Raw genomic sequence first — 18,922 nt, forward strand, 5'->3', positions numbered from 1 at the left:
TAAAATCACATTATACAGTATAAATCTAACTGGGTCTGCTGAAGCTTCACAGCCTCGGTCACAGGCGCTCTGCAGGGCAGGTAGCACCAAAGAGGGAGCAGGCTCCCACTCATTTATTTCCAACTGCCCCAAATGTATGTTATATAAATAAAACAAGACCCTGTAAGAATCTGCAGAAATCACTGCTGACCTCTGATTTCACCCTGAAGCAAAGCTCCAACCAGGCTTCACCATCTGCTCCAGGGTTGCTCCGTCACTGTGATTTTAACGCCACTGCCACACGCAGCATTCTCACTCAGCTTTTTATCAGTTTTTATAGTAATACCAATGAACAAAGTGCTAATCTGGAATTTAAAAAAACATTTTCTCACATTGCTTTAGGTGTTAAGTACCTTTTTGCATTATCGTGCTGATGGAGTGCATTAGATACAATTAACTGACACTGTACATTATGTACACTCATATACAGCATGCATTAGGTCCCTCCAGTGATGCAGCAGTTAACACATTTGTTTGGTAAGTGCAAGCTTGTTGGTTCAATTCCAGGCAGAGACACAAATCTGCTTTAGGATCGTGTCAGAAAGGGCATCCTCAGTAAAACTGCCAAATCAAACCTGTGGAGCTTCTTACTGTGGTGACCATTTGTGGCAAAGGAGAAGCTGAAAGTAACTTTCTATACTGCAGTTTGTGCTATTAAATGTTATCCATCCATCTGTTTGTCTAGTTCAGGGGCCTGGCAGCTTATCCCAGCTTTCATTTGGCAAGAGGCAGGATACACCTTGGACAAGTCAAGAGACACACTGTGGCCAATCACCAATGAGCACCTCGTGCATGTCTATAGACTGTGGGAAGAAGCGAAAGCAACCAGAGTGAACCCACACAGACACGAGGAGGACGAGGAAAGACCCCAGAGATTTGTGACTTGGACCTTTAACTTTGAGTAGTAGTGACAGGCTTTGGATCCAGGCAACTAACAATGTGATCACATGATATGCACCAAATCTGTGAGGAGAACTGTGATTCAGACCATGGATTGCGATTCTGTTCTGATATTATCCTCTAACTGAGAGTATTACTGAGAACAAAAGCAGGAAAAAAATGTGTTTGGGACAATAAACAGTGTTGATCCTATTTAGTTCTATTTAACAGATGCTCTTATCCAGCCTGGTTTACAGTTGAATTTTAAACCAGATTAAAAAAATAGACTGCAACGCTCACAGCGCAAAAGCAAGTGCGGGTCAAAAAAAGTACAAGGCGAGACAAATAGTGCATTTCATATGCTGGTGTAGATTCAAGGTGGTGTTTCACGGAGAAGGAAACAACCCAGCTTAAAGCAGGGGGAGGAATTACAGCACTATGCTTTTTCATAATGGGCTATGCCTCACTGCTCAGCTGTGGCCTAAATACAAAGACAACAAACAGTTCTCTACAATGAGATTAAAAGAAGGGTGAATCACTTCAAACGCCACTAAATTAAAGGTTTTCTGACCATATTAATTGTTTGAGATAAGTTTTGAAGAATCGTCTGAGGGATCAAGAAGAGCAGAAAAGACTTTCTATTATCTCACCTGCAGGTTTTCCAACTACTGTTCCACTGAATGTAAAATGTTGCATTTTACTGATTTTTAAAAGAAAAAGAAATAAAACTATGACAGAGACCTTCCAACTTGAACCTTAGTCAGAGACACTGAACAGAAGGGGTGGACAAATGGATAAACCAAACAGAGAACGAATTTCTGGCAAAACAACCTCACATCAAACGCACATAAGTCTGTGTCTTCTAAAACTTTCACTGTTTCTAAAGTCATTTTTGTGCTTTGTAAAGTCTTTCCAGCTACGACCCAGTATTAACAATTTCCCCTCTTTGTAGCGCGCTATGAATACGAAATTAAGCAATCAAGCTGTGATTGAAGTGCAAAGATTTAGCTTCAATTCAAGGGTCTGCCAAAATCGGCGCAGTGACAGTTATGAATTATAACCTTTTAAAAGTGATGCAACTTTCACTGGGTCCAAAGTGAAACACAAGAAAAGCATTTTGAAATCTTTTTTGTCATCAGTGACTGAACTCTATAAACCATGGATGTCACGAAAGTCTCGGTTTTGATGCAAACCTTTGGTCTTTTTGGTCTTAAAAAAAGCTCTTAAGTTGCTTCCAGTTATGTTTTGGGTCATTGTCTTTCTGTTTCTTTACTTGAAAGCGCCGTCGCATCAATTTTTTAACAATCGAGTGAATCTGAGCACAAAGTATGACTCCTTCCACTCAAGAATTCATCCTGCTATCAGCAGCCACATCGTCCAACACCAGTGATCCAGCAATCGCTGATCCGGCCTCTCTTTTTACCTCTTTGCTCTTTTCATTTTCTTTTCAGCCTAATGAAAGCCTCCTTCACTTTATATGATGCCTATTTGCACCGCATATTGACAGGCACCGTGAAAAGCTAGTGCATGCACAGTCTTTTGCTGTGCTCGCTCCTCCTGTGTGAGTGTATATCAACAGCACGCTCAGGCTCTATGAGTAAAGGCTTCCTTACTTCGTGGCTTGTTCCTATCATTTCCATGCGCCTCTCCTCCTGTGCCCCAGATTCCTCTCATATGTCACCCAGCCAGCCAGAAAGCCAGACCTCCTGAAAATCTCTTCACTGGAAATTAACCTGCCTGCCTCAGACTTTTCCACAGTAAGACCTTGTTGCCCATCGTCTGATTTGCTAATAAAATACCTAAACTGATACCTACAAGTCCACCTTCTACATCGTTGAGTTATTCACTGCGACTTTCCCCATTTGTGAAATTACCTGCTCCGTGTCACCAGATCAAAAAAAGCTTCAATATGTGGAACCACAAATACCTGAAAACACTATTCGTTTTAACGCATCTCTTTGTATCTTCTGTCTCCAAACTGTAAATGTTACAATTTCATTTAAATGTCACACCACACTTTCGCTTTGTGACACCTTACAAAAATATTTTCTTCTTTATCTCAACAACCGTGGAAAACATAAAAGAGGTTTATGATCCCAAAGGTGGAACACAATTCTGCTATTTCTCTACTGAAGAGAAAACAGAGTCAAACGCGGCGCGCTGACAACAGGATCCGCTATCGCTACACAGCCTGGCAGTAAAATGTCAATACATTTCCATATAAGAAAGAGCAGCTGCAGCTTTCTGTTTTCACTGCTACATGATCGGATCATGAGTCACTAGTGAGTCATCCGGTTTGCCTCTCTGAAAAGACCACCAAGCACCTCAATTATCACCTAAGCACCAATAATTAAGGCGCAGCTTACAGCATCCGCTTAGTGGACTCTTGTGTGCACTGCTCTGAGGTTTAGATGCTCTAGGTTTTCATTTCTTAGAGACAAAGCACTCAACTATATTTTAAAAAGATAACAGTGATAAGGAGACAGTTACACTTTTATAAAAGAATATATTTGCTAAATAATTCAGCACTCTAGGTGAAAGAGGTTCACTGTGATTCAGTGACATCACTACTGGTACAGCTGATGTCACTTCCTCTTAAGGGTGATAGTTTTTTCATAATGCACGCTCCCAAACTAATCTCACACTTTTTCTTTACTCATTCTGCAACATTTTCTCAATTTTTCAGCATCCCTGCTGTTTCATCAGTAGAGAATGACTCCTGGTGGTAGAAGCCACAGCGAAAATCAACCCGTGGATCATCTCACGCTCACCTTCATCAATTCATCCATCCATTCTCTTCCACTTAACCAATTCAGAGTTGAGGGGAGAGCTGGAGCCTATCCCAGCTGCCACAGGGCAAGAGGCAGGGTACCCCCTGGACAGGCCACCAGTCTGTCACAAGCTTCAAGCCATCCACAGTTGCAATCACACTCACACCTACGGCGAATTTAGGATCACCAACTAACCTGATCCAACTAACTTTGGACCTCCTTGCTGTGAGGCAATAGTGCTAACCACTGTTCAGCTAACCTCTGATGTCCTAAAAAGAAATTCCCATCAACCAATTCCCAAACTCCATTAAATAGATGTATAAAAAGAAGTATGATGTTAATGTAAGTTGAGGTGAATGAATGTTATCGCTGTCTATAACAATCAATTTCAACAGCAGGTGCTCCACTTGTTTGCACAAACAAGCTTCTTCTCTGATTCAGTTCAGTTCAGTTTTATTTATACAGCACCAAACCACAACAGTCGACTCAAGGCCCTTTAAAATTGTCAGGTAGACCCTACAATAATGCATACAGGGAAAAACCCAACATTCACATGAACCCCTATGAGAAAGCACTTTGGCGACATTGGGAAGAACAAACTCCCTTTTTTTTTTTTTTTTTGCGCCTGTCCCGTTTGGCTCTTTTGCCATCAGAATTGTTGTCTAAAGGCAAAGAAAGATGCCCAACGGATTTACTTTACCAAACTGACCATCCCAGCCTTGCCATAATGGTCCATTTGATTCACCTTTTATTGTTTATTTTATTTTCACTTACTGAATATGGGACAGACTTGACTGGAGGAAAGAAGGGGAGAAAGAAAGAGGGAAAGAGAAACAACTGAGAAGAGGGACGGGGGAGAAGGGCAAAAACCAAAAACCAACAGAATGGGCAGGAAAAGAAAAAAAAAAAAAAGAAGAAGAAAAAAAATGCATATATCAATCACCTGGATCACCTGCTGAGAAAGAAAAAAGAAAACAAGCAGAAGAAAACAAGAGTAATAGAATAAACAGCATCACAATGATATATGGGAATATGACAGTAAATACTAAATGTTAAACATTATTGTGCAGCACATAAGATCAACAGAACACAGTGTGCTTTGAGGTAGGAGCCAAAAAGGGTGTAGTTTGTGGGTGTGATCACCCGTGTGTACACCTGTGAGCATGGACGCGCTTGTTTTTTGTTTTTTAAAAGGTTCCTTCATGTAATAATCTGCTAGAGGGTGTGGGGGGGCCACAGCCCCGTCCTCCAGGGCATGAAGCAGGTATGGAGGAGATCAAAACTCCAGACATCCAGAGGCCCCCAGAACACAAGAGACCAAGGAAGACCAACAGAGGGGCAGCCGCGCCACTGTCCCGGAAAGAGCTGAGGAGAGTCCCAGATGAGGGCTCACTCAGCAGCCGCGGAGCAGAAGCCAGGGGGAGTTGCAGTGACGCGCCCGTGAGCTCCGCCGGCAGCCAGCTGTGCCTGAGTGACCGAGCCCCAGGCCGAGAGGCCGGGGGCACCCCACCTCCGAAGTGGCCCGAGCGAGCCCCAGGCTCCAGGCCCCGACAAGCGGCCGCCAAGGAGTGAGCCGGTGTGTACCTGGACGCCCATCCCCGGACACAAAGAACCACCAACGCACCGATGTCTGAGGGAGTCCGCCACTGGCAGGGGAAGTGGTGGTAGGGGGAGATAGGCCTCCATACCTTGGAGGGCCTAAGATGTCCCCAGAGAGGTGGCGCCTGACACCCAACCTGACATATAGACACAGACATACAGGCACACACAGATACAAACATCCATTCCCACCCTCATGCTCTCATATGCACTTACTCCACACTCAACCGACGTGGAGACAGACATAAAGAGACGTTGTACACACGATCACACTCCCCAAGCGTACTCTAAGCCCCGGGTCTAGGTACCCTTGCCCCTGGAGGGGGGGGAACTGCACCCAGACCCAGGTGGTGTTACCCTTTTCCCTGCGGTGGGGGGAGGCAGACCGCCCCGACTCCGCAGCAGCAGGAAGGCCCCACACTCCAGACCGCAGTCAGACAGCCAACTCCTCCTCCTAGCCCCCCTGCTCCAGCAGGTCGCAGAGAATGGGGGTGAGAGAAGACTCCAAACCTCCCTCCACCCGCTCATTGTAATGTTGATGCATGTGTGTTCTAAGGTGCATTTAAAACCCAGGAGGGCATGGAGCTACCTGCCAGAGAGCAGCAGGTAAGCGCATGGTCCCTCCTGCTGGCCCTCAATGTCTACATGTATTTAACATTGAGAGGTGGGCAACGACGCCAGGGGTGAGGTGTACACCCTGATGGTACTTTGGACTCCGTGTATCGTGCCCACCCCCAAGATCCTATATGTATGTGTAATGAGAATGTGAGTAATGTGAATGTCTAAGTTGTGGGATAAAATTGAGGCAGAGGCAGCCAGAAGGGGACGGGGACGGGGGGGGGGGGGGGGGGGGTAGCCTCCTCTGCACCCTGGTGACATACCCCTACTCCAAGGCCCTGTGGTTGTGGTGGAGCGGGAAGAGGGAGGCAGCTGGAGATGGGGAGGGAAGGAAGGGAGGGGCAAGTGACCCCTCCCTGGGGCCAGCTCCCCGGCTGACCCCAGTAGGCAAACTCCCTTTTAACAGGAAGAAACCTCCAGCAGAACCAGGCTCAGGGAGGGGCGGGGCCATCTGCTGCGACTAGTTGAAGTGAGGGTTCTCTGATGAACTGCAACCTCCAAACTAACAGTAACAGAAAGTTCTTGGGTTTGAAGAAGGACCCAGTCTTATCATTTATGTCTACTAATCTTAATTTTGCTGTTTTATACAGTACTGTGTATCACTTAGTGTGCTGTACTGATAATGTTGAGTCATTTAAAGGCTGTTGAGTGCCAAAAATGGCATTTTAATTGTTTTCAAGTTGGCTGCTTTGTAAAACACAAGTTGGAAACATGTTACACCCACAAAGTTTGAATTCACAATTCTGCAGCAGTTTGTATTTTTAGATATGTTCAGTGAGATGTTATGCTGATGAAACATCAAAGCCATACTTGAATCTTGTGGGGGGTGTTTGGGGAGAAAAAAAGGCTTAGAGCAGTTTTTCTGTCTCCTCTTAAAGAGCTTTTTTTTTTATTATTATTTTTTGTTTTTGTTGTGTTTGTACTTTTTCAGAGGAGTGTGTAGGTTTTCTTACTGCTACAGTGGGAGTCGGGCTTGTATATACACCTTCTTTACTGATGCTTTCATTGCTGGTTGTTGAAAAGAGATGCTTGAATTCATGGATATTAAAGATCTAATTGGATCAATTATTTTATGACAGCACTGAGAGCACAGCATTGTGGGTGGGGTGTGGGTTTTGTGGATGCTGAAACTTGCTGATCCCCCTGGAGGTGGGCTCTTATTCGCCCTATGTCCTCGATCAGCCCTGCCAGCTCACTGCATAGGTGATCACATACAGCAGGTGCTTAGGACTGTCATTTGCCATTCACAATAAATAACACACACTTTGTGAAGAACATGAGCGTGCTTTTGAGGTCAATGCTCAAAAAAAACAGCGTGAGCCTACTGGATTCTTTTGGATCACATTCACATCTGTAGTGCGGTTCGTTTATACATTTGAAGTACAAAATAAAACATATTTTATGATGTATCAGTTTCTGCGCTCACATGCCAGGAGTTTGTCTGCTTGGTTTTATTAATTTTGGCAGGTTAAAATGCTGTAATTCAAGCCATGGTGCAGACTAAACAAGTGACCCAAGAGTACCAGGAAATGGGACTCTTGAATTTCTTCCATTTGCATGAAGCATAAATACTCATACATTTACATTTGTTCACGTGTATTAGCCTGTCTATGATGATTAGCCTGTAGAAAGAGTTATCTCAAATCATTTGCATTTGAAGGTCAACTGTAGTTAATGAAACTAAAGAGAAAACTGTAAAGGATGGTTAGACACAGAGGACAGAGGTAGAAGGGCAGTAAGTCTTGAAACACAGTGTACCTCAGGATACTTGTAATGTGCCGGTGCTCACTGCCAAGTGAGGGGGGAAAACTTTTGCTGCAAAGAGTGGGATCTTTTGATCTCATGTATATGTAGATGAGAGTAATCCCAGCTGTGTCGAAGGACAAAATGTTTTATTTTGGTCTTGGAGTTTCCCTAAAATTGACTAGAAGAGAACAGTCTGATTGATCCAGCTGAATGTCTCACTCAACCTCTCCTTATCTATGCACAGCTTTGCAACTCCCTTAACTCTTTATGGCATAGATTCAACAAGGTGTTGAAAAGTATCCTGAAAGATTTTGGTTCACATTGACAATAGCATCACATGCTATTGTCAATGTGCATGCTGCTTATTTCCAGTTCCACCACCTCCCACAGGGGCTCTGTTAGAGTGAGATCCTGTGATTGTTAAGGACAATGAACTCATAACCATGTTCATAAAACCTGTTTGATACAGTGCATTAGCAGCTGTCTGAAAATGAGTACACTCTCGTCATAAATGGATGCACGTGGTCAGCAACAATAGTCAGGAAGTGTTTAACAATGATCTTGTCAAAATCAATGGAATTATGGACACAGTCAGATTTTGATTCAGCATACAATACCATCAGGAAAGCCTTCATTTTTCAGCATGATCCCAAACACACTGATAATACAGTAAAAGCATACCTGGATAGAAAAACGCACAGTGGAACACTTTCAGGCGTGGATTATTCTCACCAGAGTTGCAGTCGCCTTTTTTGCTGCCTTGTCTAAACCATGCTGTTCACAGTACTAGTGCTTTGTGTGTTCTGGGGAATTAGCAAAATATAAGTATAGCATCATATATACAATACTGTATATATAAGTATATACAGTATTGTATATGCTAGTGACTAAATGCAGGATCATGATACAGATACAGGCTGTTACTGGGATTTGTTGTTCCTCTGATCTCTGTGTTAGTAGCGAGTGCAAATTTCCCGTAGAGTCACAAAAGTCACATTAGTAGGAAATGTGTCAGGTCCAAATAAAATGAAATTATTTTTAACTGTCAAATGTCAGTCTGTAAAATAATGAACTGTTAAAACTGTTAATGTTAAAATTCAAATTATGACCTGCGAATTGAGTCTTGACTAGAAATGCTTATTATTAATCACTCAGTATAACTCTTTCTGACAGTCGATCTTTCAAATGAACACATTAGGTGCGATAAAGTGCGGTATGAGGTCTGAGCAATATCTGACTCTTAAGTACAGGCTGAGCTGATCTACAAAGCCTGTTCACTTGCTTTTAGTTCCTTTGTACTGAAGCTGGCAGTAAATCACTCACAGGGTGTCGTGAGGTTCCCCACCAATCTGGAGCTGAACAGCTAAAATGAATATTTGCAGCCCCCAATAAAGAACAAGGGAAAAGAAAAATATTTTAACACTTGCAGAAATAGTATTTCTGATATGTCCAGAAAATATGAAACTGTACTAATAATCTTTATTTAAATAAATTGCAGTCTGTGTCTCTCTTTTCTTTTTGTTGGAAGTTGATTTAAACATATAATGTAAGGAGTCTATTAATCTCTGCTTTTTGTTTGGTTTGGGATTTATACCACAATGAAAATAATGTTACTTTGAACCAACTTAGAAAAATTACTCTAATTTGATAAATGTGTTAGTTTTACTCAGACAACAATTCTGATTTGATTGAAACTCTAAATTTCTATTTAAAATAAGTCAAAAAATATTTATTTTATTCAGAATTATTAATGTACATTGAAAAAACAAAAAGATAATTTTAAAAAAAAATTCACTTTGGTAAATTGAATGAGTTACAAATACATTTGTCCTTTAGACGTGTTCTGATATAAAATGTTGCTCAACAAATCTTCACAAAAATCTATTTTATTCCTTAAAAAATTCACCACAAACAAAAGCTATAGTTTTACAAAGAAAGCCAATTTCTTTAAGGTGAAACCAGATTTTGTCACAATGAATTTGCGAGATGCAAAGAAAAATTCTCCTTTGAAGAACCAAATGTAATATGGTGCATTTTTACAACATAAAGCACTGAACTCTGCTATTTACAACAGTTAAAAGTATAACAATTGATAAGTTAAAGAAAAAAAACACACCAGACAAAATGAAGCAAAAAGCTTTCCCTTCCCAACCCCCACCAAACCCCTCTTTCTAAACAATTCAATTCAGCATATTTTTGAACTTCTCACATTTAAACATTAGACTGGTAATGTAACAGCTATTAACATTTCTAACACTACGCAAACATGGCTACCTAAATTAAAGGAATATAATACAAATAAGCTATAAAAGACAAAAAAAAAAGATGTCTCTTTGGCTGATCCTGGGTTTGTGTCATTTTCTTTGGTTCGATCTCCGTGAACAGCTTCTGCAGTTTTTCAAAGGTGTATTTGAGCTCTCTAGGTTGAGAGTATAAATCCGTCCAGAACTCGTGTGCATGTTCACTGCTGAGCGAGGTGGTGGACACAGGAATCAGTGCCGAGCAATGCGAGTGGCATCGAACAGTCATGCGACACGATCGCCTTTGACTTGAAGTACATATTTACTTAAGGACAAATTGTCAGCTCCATACGGTCGTCCTCATTCTGGACGATCTTGTGAGCGGCCCTTTGAAGCCAGACTTTAAGGAACGGGAGTTCTTGTACTTGAAATGGCTCAGGAGTGACGGCATGTGGAACAGTATTACAGGGTTACTCCATCAAGGACTCAGAGAAATCCTTGCCATATAATGCACAACCGATTATCTCTCTTATTACAATGCTAGAAATTATTGTTCATTGTTGGAATACAAGTGATTTGATGATGTATAGAGCCCCACAGCATGACCTGGACAAAGCAGCACAACAGGTGTCTGCTGCCTCCAGATCATGTGTTAGCCCTTTCCATCACTGCTCAGCCTGGGACACTTTCAATACTGGCTGAAGAAACATTTAATCTTTCCCTTCCCCTCCAGACAGCACTATGTGCCATGTAATCTTGCTTCTTGGAAGCCGGACCAATTCTCTCATGTTCTGTTGCTACAACTCTGAGAAACATCCACTTAGAAGTACGTGAATAAGCCCGCAGCTGGAAGTCCGACCTTTCAGCAAGCTATAAGACATAAACAGCAGACTGTTTTCATCATACAGCTTTATTAGTTTGCCATTATCAAAAAGGAAAAAAAATCCAAACACACAGTCCAAACACAATTCTGTTTTCCCAAAAGTCACAAAAAAAGATTTTGAATTAACGTACCGTACTGGCCACGGCTTATCTGTCACGCAGAGATAACCACTGCATTTTTTTGGAGACCTACAAAGTCTGCTTTGGGACGCTGCAATGGCATAACATGCAGGTTTATCAGTTTTGCATCTTGTTTTGTTTATGTTTTCCTCTCTCATTATTCATTTCATTTTCACTCACTTTTTACCTTCGCTCACTGCTTATGTTTAGGTAATGAAAGGTGCTCCTTGATGTTTAGGTGCTGAAATGCGCTTTATTAGGTTTTTTGACTAAAAGCTACTTCATTTGGGTTAGATTGATAAAAGATTGTGGACTGGATTAAAACACCCTGCACACAGAAAACTGACAGACTTGGGAGTGACAGGCACGTCTTACAGCGCTAACCCAGTGTGTCATGTGCCACGACCAAAGGACATCTTGTGAGACACGCCGGCGGCTTGGAAAAAACTGCATTATTCGGTCAAAAGATTCTGTGAAAGCTGATTGAGGGAAAATCAGCTTCACATAAAACACCAGCGAGGGATTTCAGTTCTGATACTTTATTCCCCACGTTCCTTAGTTAGCTCTGAGAAATTATCCCAAAGAAAGAAGCTTGTGATATTTTTTTTTATTTTCATCTTCAGCTTCCATCTTTACAAGCTTCATTATGTTTCTGCTCCACGCTTGCCAAACACCATCTGTCACTCAAACAGTGTGGGCTTTGATCTCGTCTTCTACGGCTTTTCTCTGCAAAGTATGGGCATATTAGAGCTGGATATATCCAAACATTACTTGCTCACCCAGCATTAAAAAAAATTCCCTGATGTTTTGTGTTTGTGTTTTTTTCCTAATAATATAAAAGAATGTCAACAGAAATGAGATGAAGTTTGAAAACCTGCAGTGCAAAAGTTTTCTAAATGAGTCCTCCTCTGCTACGAGGATGAACTCTCATCAGACTATAGCACGACTTTTTGCACCCCAGGGTAAATATCCCTGGTTGGATCCAGTCATGTTGCAGTCCAGACAGATGAGCTTAATATACCACTGTGGCCTTCACACCTGAGTCCCTGCTGTTCTCTCGTGCATTGAGGCTACTGAGAGACACGCACAGTATGAGGAAATGTAGGAAATACTACCTCATCAACTCTTTATTATTCTCTTGAATTTTCCATCTGTCACGTTGGTGTATTGATTCTAAGTCGATGCCAGCTTCTTGTTTTTACTTTCTTTTCCCACTGCTGATGTCCGTGTTTATCTGCTCACAGTATATTCTGTACAAACCTAACATCCATACAACCAACATATTTACTTCAAAGGAACTGATTTTTACTCAGAAGGAGAAAAGCATTCGTGAGGTTGATATCTGTAGCTTCAGTTACATATAAACTCTTATTAGAGCTACAACCAGGAATATTCCATTAGTGGCTCATATACTGATTAATCATTAATCCAATTATAATTTTCAATCCACTTTAGTTTACTGTATATGAAAGAAGATAACCATCACTTTTAGAAGTGGAACTAGAAAAACTTTGGCATTAGGTGATACCAGACTGATTGATTTTAACTGATAATTAAATCTTTTTATTTTCTCAGAGATATTTTTATTAGATTGAAGCAACAAAGAAAAAGAGATACAAACAGAATTATTACACGACAAGCAAGTAGATTTCAATGATTGTTTGAGCTGACATAATAGAATACAGATTAATGACGCATTCACATATCTTTTAATTGCTTTTATCAGTTTACCCCCTACCCATACCACACAGTAGCCCCATCCCTGAAGCCAGGTTGAGAAAACAAAAACCAAAACAAGAAACACCGCCACAAATACAACAGGACAAAACAGAACAAAATAAAACAAACACACAAATAAATATAAAAAAAAAAAAGAGAAAAAAAAGGAAAGAAAATCTACATTATCAGTATTGGGGGTGATTTACTGAGAAATGCTGGAGGTCGGTTCACAAGTTCTTCAGGAATTGTCCCCACAAAAAAACTTATCACTGGTATTACTAATCGCATAACAGATCTTTTCAAGGCTCAGATAGTACATAAGGTCCCTCAGCCATTGAGCATGGGTGGGCAAAGGAGCACCCATCCATCTTAGTAGGATCGCACATCTAGCCAGAAGAGAGGCAAAAGAGAGTGTGCCACACTGTGACGAGGTCAACCTTGCATCAGCCTCCCCACTGGTGCCAAAAAGCACAACTAATGGATTAGGATCCATATGGTATCCAAGAATTAGGGATAAGGTTTGAAATATGTCTGTCCAGAATCCTTCAAGGCTAGGGCACATCCAGAACATATGGATAAGGGGGGAAAAAACTTTAATTAATAAATTATGAATCATTTCAAAAAAATCTTTATAGCTCACTTTTTTAATCTAAGTGGATTAAATTGACTTTATATCACCTCTTGTTTTTGTGAGATTAGCCTTATTTCCTGAATGCTACCAAAACAACCTGCACCACATGCAGAGTTGTGGACAGTTATCCTGGCAACATCAAGGTCATTCTCCACAGCTGGAGACATTGGGTGAAAACAGAGAGTATTCTTAGTGTGAACATAATGTTCAAACTGTAAATAAGTGGAATGAAAAATGAAAATGTTTTCTCAAAAGCCCTGAAAGAATGAGCACAATTTACTGGTTTGTTTAAGTATATTTCATCTGATACTCGTTTGGCACACTAAAGTAAGACCATGAAAGTTGTGCATCCCTCCATTTATGACTCAAGAATCAGCTTTATGTCAACAATTTATTCAGAATCAAATTGCAGCTTCACAAATCCAAATCAGACTGAAATGAATCTGATCCAGTTAAACTCAGACAACATGTTTTATGATGCAGTACATATCCTGGATCTCTAGTTCATGATGGCTAAAGCAGGAGGTTTTTGTCTATTTAAGGGAAGGAAAATGCAAAATTGCACTGATGCAAAAAATCCTGTTTCTATAAGCAAAAAACAACAGACTTGCTCAAAACCCACCAAATACATTAAAAGCATCGCTGCATTTTCAGCTGTCATGTATAACATCAGTCACCCACAGTAATGTATAAATATAAGGTTTGCATATTTAGAGAAAAGCTACACTGATTTAGACCAAGCTCCAGTGACTCTATTTGGACTCATTATTGTGAGGACGCAAGAATAAAACAAACTAAATTCACGTTAAAAGCCATCAGAGGTTGAAGCTAAAACCCAGCGAGAGGAGCTGTTGTGTATTTGGAGTGGCAGCATTTGTCTGTCAGATGATTAAACTGTGGCATTTGTTTTGTGTGATGTGAACATTTTTACAGCTCCATCTGCTTTTAGTCAAAGGAGGAGGGGGCTGCTGGGAAAAGAGCGAGAGCGCACTTCCACTGTTTATCCTGCGGGGTGGATCCACACAGAAGGGCAGATAATGTATGAGAGGCAAAAAAAGTGGGTTAATATCTGGAGGATTCCTCAGAAAGAACAACATGAAGTGAGAGATTATGTCTACAAATTATCTTCATTAATGAAACTCTACAAAACAGCTTCAGCAGATATGAGGTTTAAAGCTACAATTAATGATTATTCTAATTATTAAATGCCCATAAAAGCACAATTAATCATTTTTGCTAGGAAGAAGTCTGCAAATATTAATTTATTAATAATTCCCCAGATTCCTGATCAGATTTTTTGCCAATTAACTAATTAGAAAAACCCAGCACACTTCTATTTAAAAAAAATGACTTCATGAAATCTGTCACTAACCCAGCAAATACTCACATTACCTGCTATCATCATCAGAAATGTTATTTAATGGTTAATCTATGAAAATATACCAACTCAGTTCATCAGCCAATTCATTTATCATCGTTTGAGCTTTAAGAAGCAGATTTTATTACCTCGGGTTAAACACAATGACCTTACTGAGCATAAAATCGATTTAATGTCACATTATTCTTCATTTGAGCTGAAACCACCTTATTTCAAAGAAATTGTTTTGTCTAAAACTTGTGAAAATATAAATTCATTGAAGGAAACGTAAAGGCATAAAAACTCCACAAAATTAAAAAATAAAAAGCTTAACACATCAAACGTCAAAGGTTAAAGAGAAGTTCATCATAAAACACTCGCTTTTCTTGTTTCAATATCAAACAAGTATCGAATCGTACTACTGTAATGTCAGTTCGGACTTCCTCCCCACTAATTGGTGCAGTTAGAGAAATAATCGATGAGTAATTACCCATCAGTGAACAAGTCAAAAGATAATTTCAACTGAAAATAATTCTTCAGCTCTTAGAGCGCTGGTGACCGTTCTCACACCTCTTCGTGACATTGAACAGACCATACAATGAATGAAGCTGACACCGTAACTTTACAATCACGAATCATCACGCTCAGCAAAAGGCAACAAAATACCACGAAGAAGGATAACCTGTCATACAACTTTAAGAACATCTAATAACAACAATGTTATCAGCGAAATGTGACCGCAAACTTTTCCTCCACCAGAAGGCTAATCAGCATCAAAGAGTGCAATAATAAAATATAAGCATCAGCTGTTAATGTGGGAATACTCAGTGTAATTTCTTATATCGCGGAAGTCTTCAGTATGTGAACGGTTTTCTGAATCATTTAGAAGCACTACAGAAAAAAAGACTCACCGTGAGCGGACAGGTTGACAGACACAAGGTGACAAAGAGCAAACTTTTCATGTTTACTCCTCAGCTGGAAGCCAGTGAGCTGTCCTAACAGGAGGAATTTGGGTTAAAACACTTCATTTAAACTCCTGTTAAGAGTTTTGATCCGGGTAAAAAAACAAAAAAAACTTTAAACATTTTTTTTATTCCATGAACGATATCGAGAGAAAAAGAGCCCAGTCTGCGGTGTCCTCTAACCACGCTGCTCGCTTCCACTGAGCTGAATGTGCGGACAGATCATTTACCCGCAGCTGACTTCTACTGTCAAGTTCACAATCGCATGGAATCACATTTCCGGTACGGGCTTTCAAAATAAAAGACAATAGTGTCACAATATCTGATTCTCACGGCAAAAGCTTTTCTCATAATCAAAAAAATGTCACATACACTTAAATGCCACTTCATTATTTACACATTACTGTGCTATACCCCCTTTTGCTTTAATTCTTCTTGGTCTATATTGATGAGATCATATCACACCAGTGATGAGAATCTCCTGTTCCTCCACATCCCAAAGTTCCTTAATTGGATTGAGATCTGGTGACTGTGGAGGCCATTTGAGTCATGTTCAAGAAATCAGTTTGAGGTGGTTCCACCTTTGTGACATGATGCCGCATGCAATTGCAGGCAGCCATCAGAAGATGCGTACCCAATCATCAGCATTGGGGTTGTTACTCCAAAAAGTTACATAAAAGTTAAGTAAGTAATTTGTTACACTACTCGCTACTCTGTAATAGGAGCTCAAATGCACTGTCACATATTTATAACTAACAAAGTAAACTTCAGCCTTCAGTCTAACACGGCAACATTAATCGGATGCGGAACCTTATACCGGATTGAGGAAGTTGGAACAGTTGGTTGACAGTATGGGATGGGTGCTCTCTGGCATCTCCTGGTGTAGGTGTCCTGAAGTGGGGGGAGAGCAATCCTGCAGCAGCGTTCTGCTGTACAGATCACTTTCTGAGGAGCTTTTTGGTCCTTAGCACAGCTGTTCCCAAACCAGGATGTGATGGTGATGTTCTCTGTGAGGATGCTCTCCACAGCGCCTGTATAGAAAATCCTGAGGATCTCTGGAAGTCAGGAAGTCCAATCAGATTTTTAAAATACTTAGATCAGCCCCACTGGTATCAGTCGCTATGCCACATCCAAAGTCACTTGAATCACCGTTTTTAACCATTCTGATGCCCAGTTTGAACTTTAGCAGGTCATCTTGAGTTGTTGCCGTGTAATTGTGTCATCAGATATTTGCTAACGAGGAGCTGAACAGGTATACCTAATGAAATGGCAGTGAGTTTATGACATCTAAAAAGTAGTATTCAAATTTTATTCCATTTACTGTTTGTTTTCTGTCTTTAATGAAATATACTCAAATATAGGTGCAGAAAATAAAACACATAAACATGGCGTTCCCAAAGTGTACAATTACAGAGAGAATCACAGGTAATAGAGAATTCTAAGGAAAACAGTTGAACTCATAACAGAAGCTCCACAAAACGTAACACCTGCCATCAATGCGATGTCGACTGAAACACATGGAGGAGGAGGCAGAGAGAGTTCGGGTACAAGGCCACCAGCTGGCAGCTAACTGTTCTGATATACTGTGATTTAATGTCCACTGACCATTAGCTTACATAACCGTTTCCTCGTTCTATTTTTCACATTCTCTGTCCAAAGGAGGACATGCATCTTGGTTTTCTGTCCCTTTGTGTTAGGCCTGTGATGGACTGGTGACCTGTCCAGGATGTACCCTGCCTCTAACTCTATGACAGCTGGAATAAGCAACAACTCCCCCCATGACCCTAAGTTTGATAAGAGCCTATTTTGCAGTGTTAAGAAAATAATTCCTGCCACTGCGTTATGTGCAGTATTATCATATTTATGTTAATCATATGATGTCCATATTTCATTTTTAAATTGTGAGTACCAGAATATCATGAAACCCATAAAGTAATACAGAATTAATCACATTCATAAAAAGTTGTATATAGCACTACTCTTCACTAACTCGCTAACCTGTGACGAAGGGGCACAAGTACATTTTGTCACAAGTTAAAATGCCTGTAATTAAGCTCATGCTCAATCAAACATGGGGGGGTCATCAAGCATCTGAATGGTTCGCCAGCTCTGAACCTTGCTGAAAGTTATGGCAGAGCTGAACAGCACTGGGTTGTGAGCGCACCACAGCACTAAAGGATGTCAGGTCCTCAGTCGTGTCACTGTCATGGAGTCAGTTTATGACAGCTTGGTCAGACACATGCATGTTAGTAGTCCACTGGAGGGTGTTTTGTACGTACTGCTCCTTCTGTTCTATTGGTCATAAAGGAGCAGATACTGGTCCTGCTGCTGGGTTGATGCCTGTTCTCCTGTAACGGCCAAGCTCCTGTTCTAGTAAAAACATCGTAAAATTTCATATGGAAGGAGGTGGCGTACCTTTGCAACCTTTTCATGCTACCAGTACTACAGCACATCATACATATATATATTATTCTAGTACAGTTGGTGTGGAGCGGAATAAATAGCTATTCTACTCTATTTTATTAATGTCATGAACTGGTGGAAATTTGAGAATGGGACCCAAAAGCAGACTCAATACACGAGTTGAACTATTTACAAGGTTTATTTAATAATTGGGAATTTGAACAAGAACATGGTTAGAAACTGAAACTTAAACAGGGGACCTACAGCCGAGGAAGGTTGAAAGCGGAGAAACACTAAAACACAGGGAGTGCACAGAGAGCAAAGTAACTGGGAGCTCTGCAACAGAGGAGAGGGAGGTTACCGGGCAGGAAGGCGAGAGAATGACCAGAGGTGAGTACTGCCGTGGGGTGTGCTTACTTGCAGACTGCAGGTGGTGAATCCTGGGGTAGGTGTCTCTGAGAGTGTCCAGTAGGGTGAGCACAGTGAAGGAGGATATCCAGTCTCAGAGGAGTGGCAATACACAGAAGGGCAGTCAGGTGAATATGAGGTCAGTATGGAAGTCCTTAGTTTGATATCTGACTGTAGTAGTTGGAGCAATTCGGACCAGCACTGACAGGAGGAGAATCTGGTAGGAACTGAGGACAGAGAGCAGTATTAGATACAGGACAGAGGACCATGGAACTCAACACTGGGAAACCAAATTACTACCAGAGGTAGTAAGACCAACTGGTGATGAGAAGCAGACAGTGCTGGTTTAAAAATCCTCCTTCTGGTTGTTCCTGGGTGAGGAGCAGGTGAGGCGCCAAAAACCCCACATTGGAGGATGAACCAGCAATCTCTCGCACACCTGAAAAAATCCAGATGCTCTCGCGGAACATGACACTTGAGTAGTGTACCATTTTTTTCCTTGTGAAAGTAACACACGCACACTCTGTCACAGGAACCCTCGATCTGTG

The 18,922-nt window shown here is 41.0% G+C and overlaps 1 protein-coding gene across 1 annotated transcript in view; it reads right to left on the minus strand.

Moving 5' to 3' along the window:
- Positions 1-15,815, minus strand: part of vipr2 (vasoactive intestinal peptide receptor 2) — a 71,320-nt gene extending 55,505 nt beyond the window's left edge. Inside the window, exon 1 of the mRNA XM_026149467.1 lies at positions 15,513-15,815. Within this exon, the coding sequence (XP_026005252.1) occupies positions 15,513-15,563 (51 nt within the window). The 5' untranslated portion in view covers positions 15,564-15,815. The remainder of the gene's footprint in view (positions 1-15,512) is intronic.
- Between the last annotated feature and the right edge of the window lie 3,107 nt (positions 15,816-18,922).

The sequence above is a fragment of the Astatotilapia calliptera genome, chromosome 18 (genome assembly GCF_900246225.1).
Source record: "Astatotilapia calliptera chromosome 18, fAstCal1.2, whole genome shotgun sequence".
Taxonomy (NCBI): Eukaryota; Metazoa; Chordata; class Actinopteri; order Cichliformes; family Cichlidae; genus Astatotilapia; species Astatotilapia calliptera.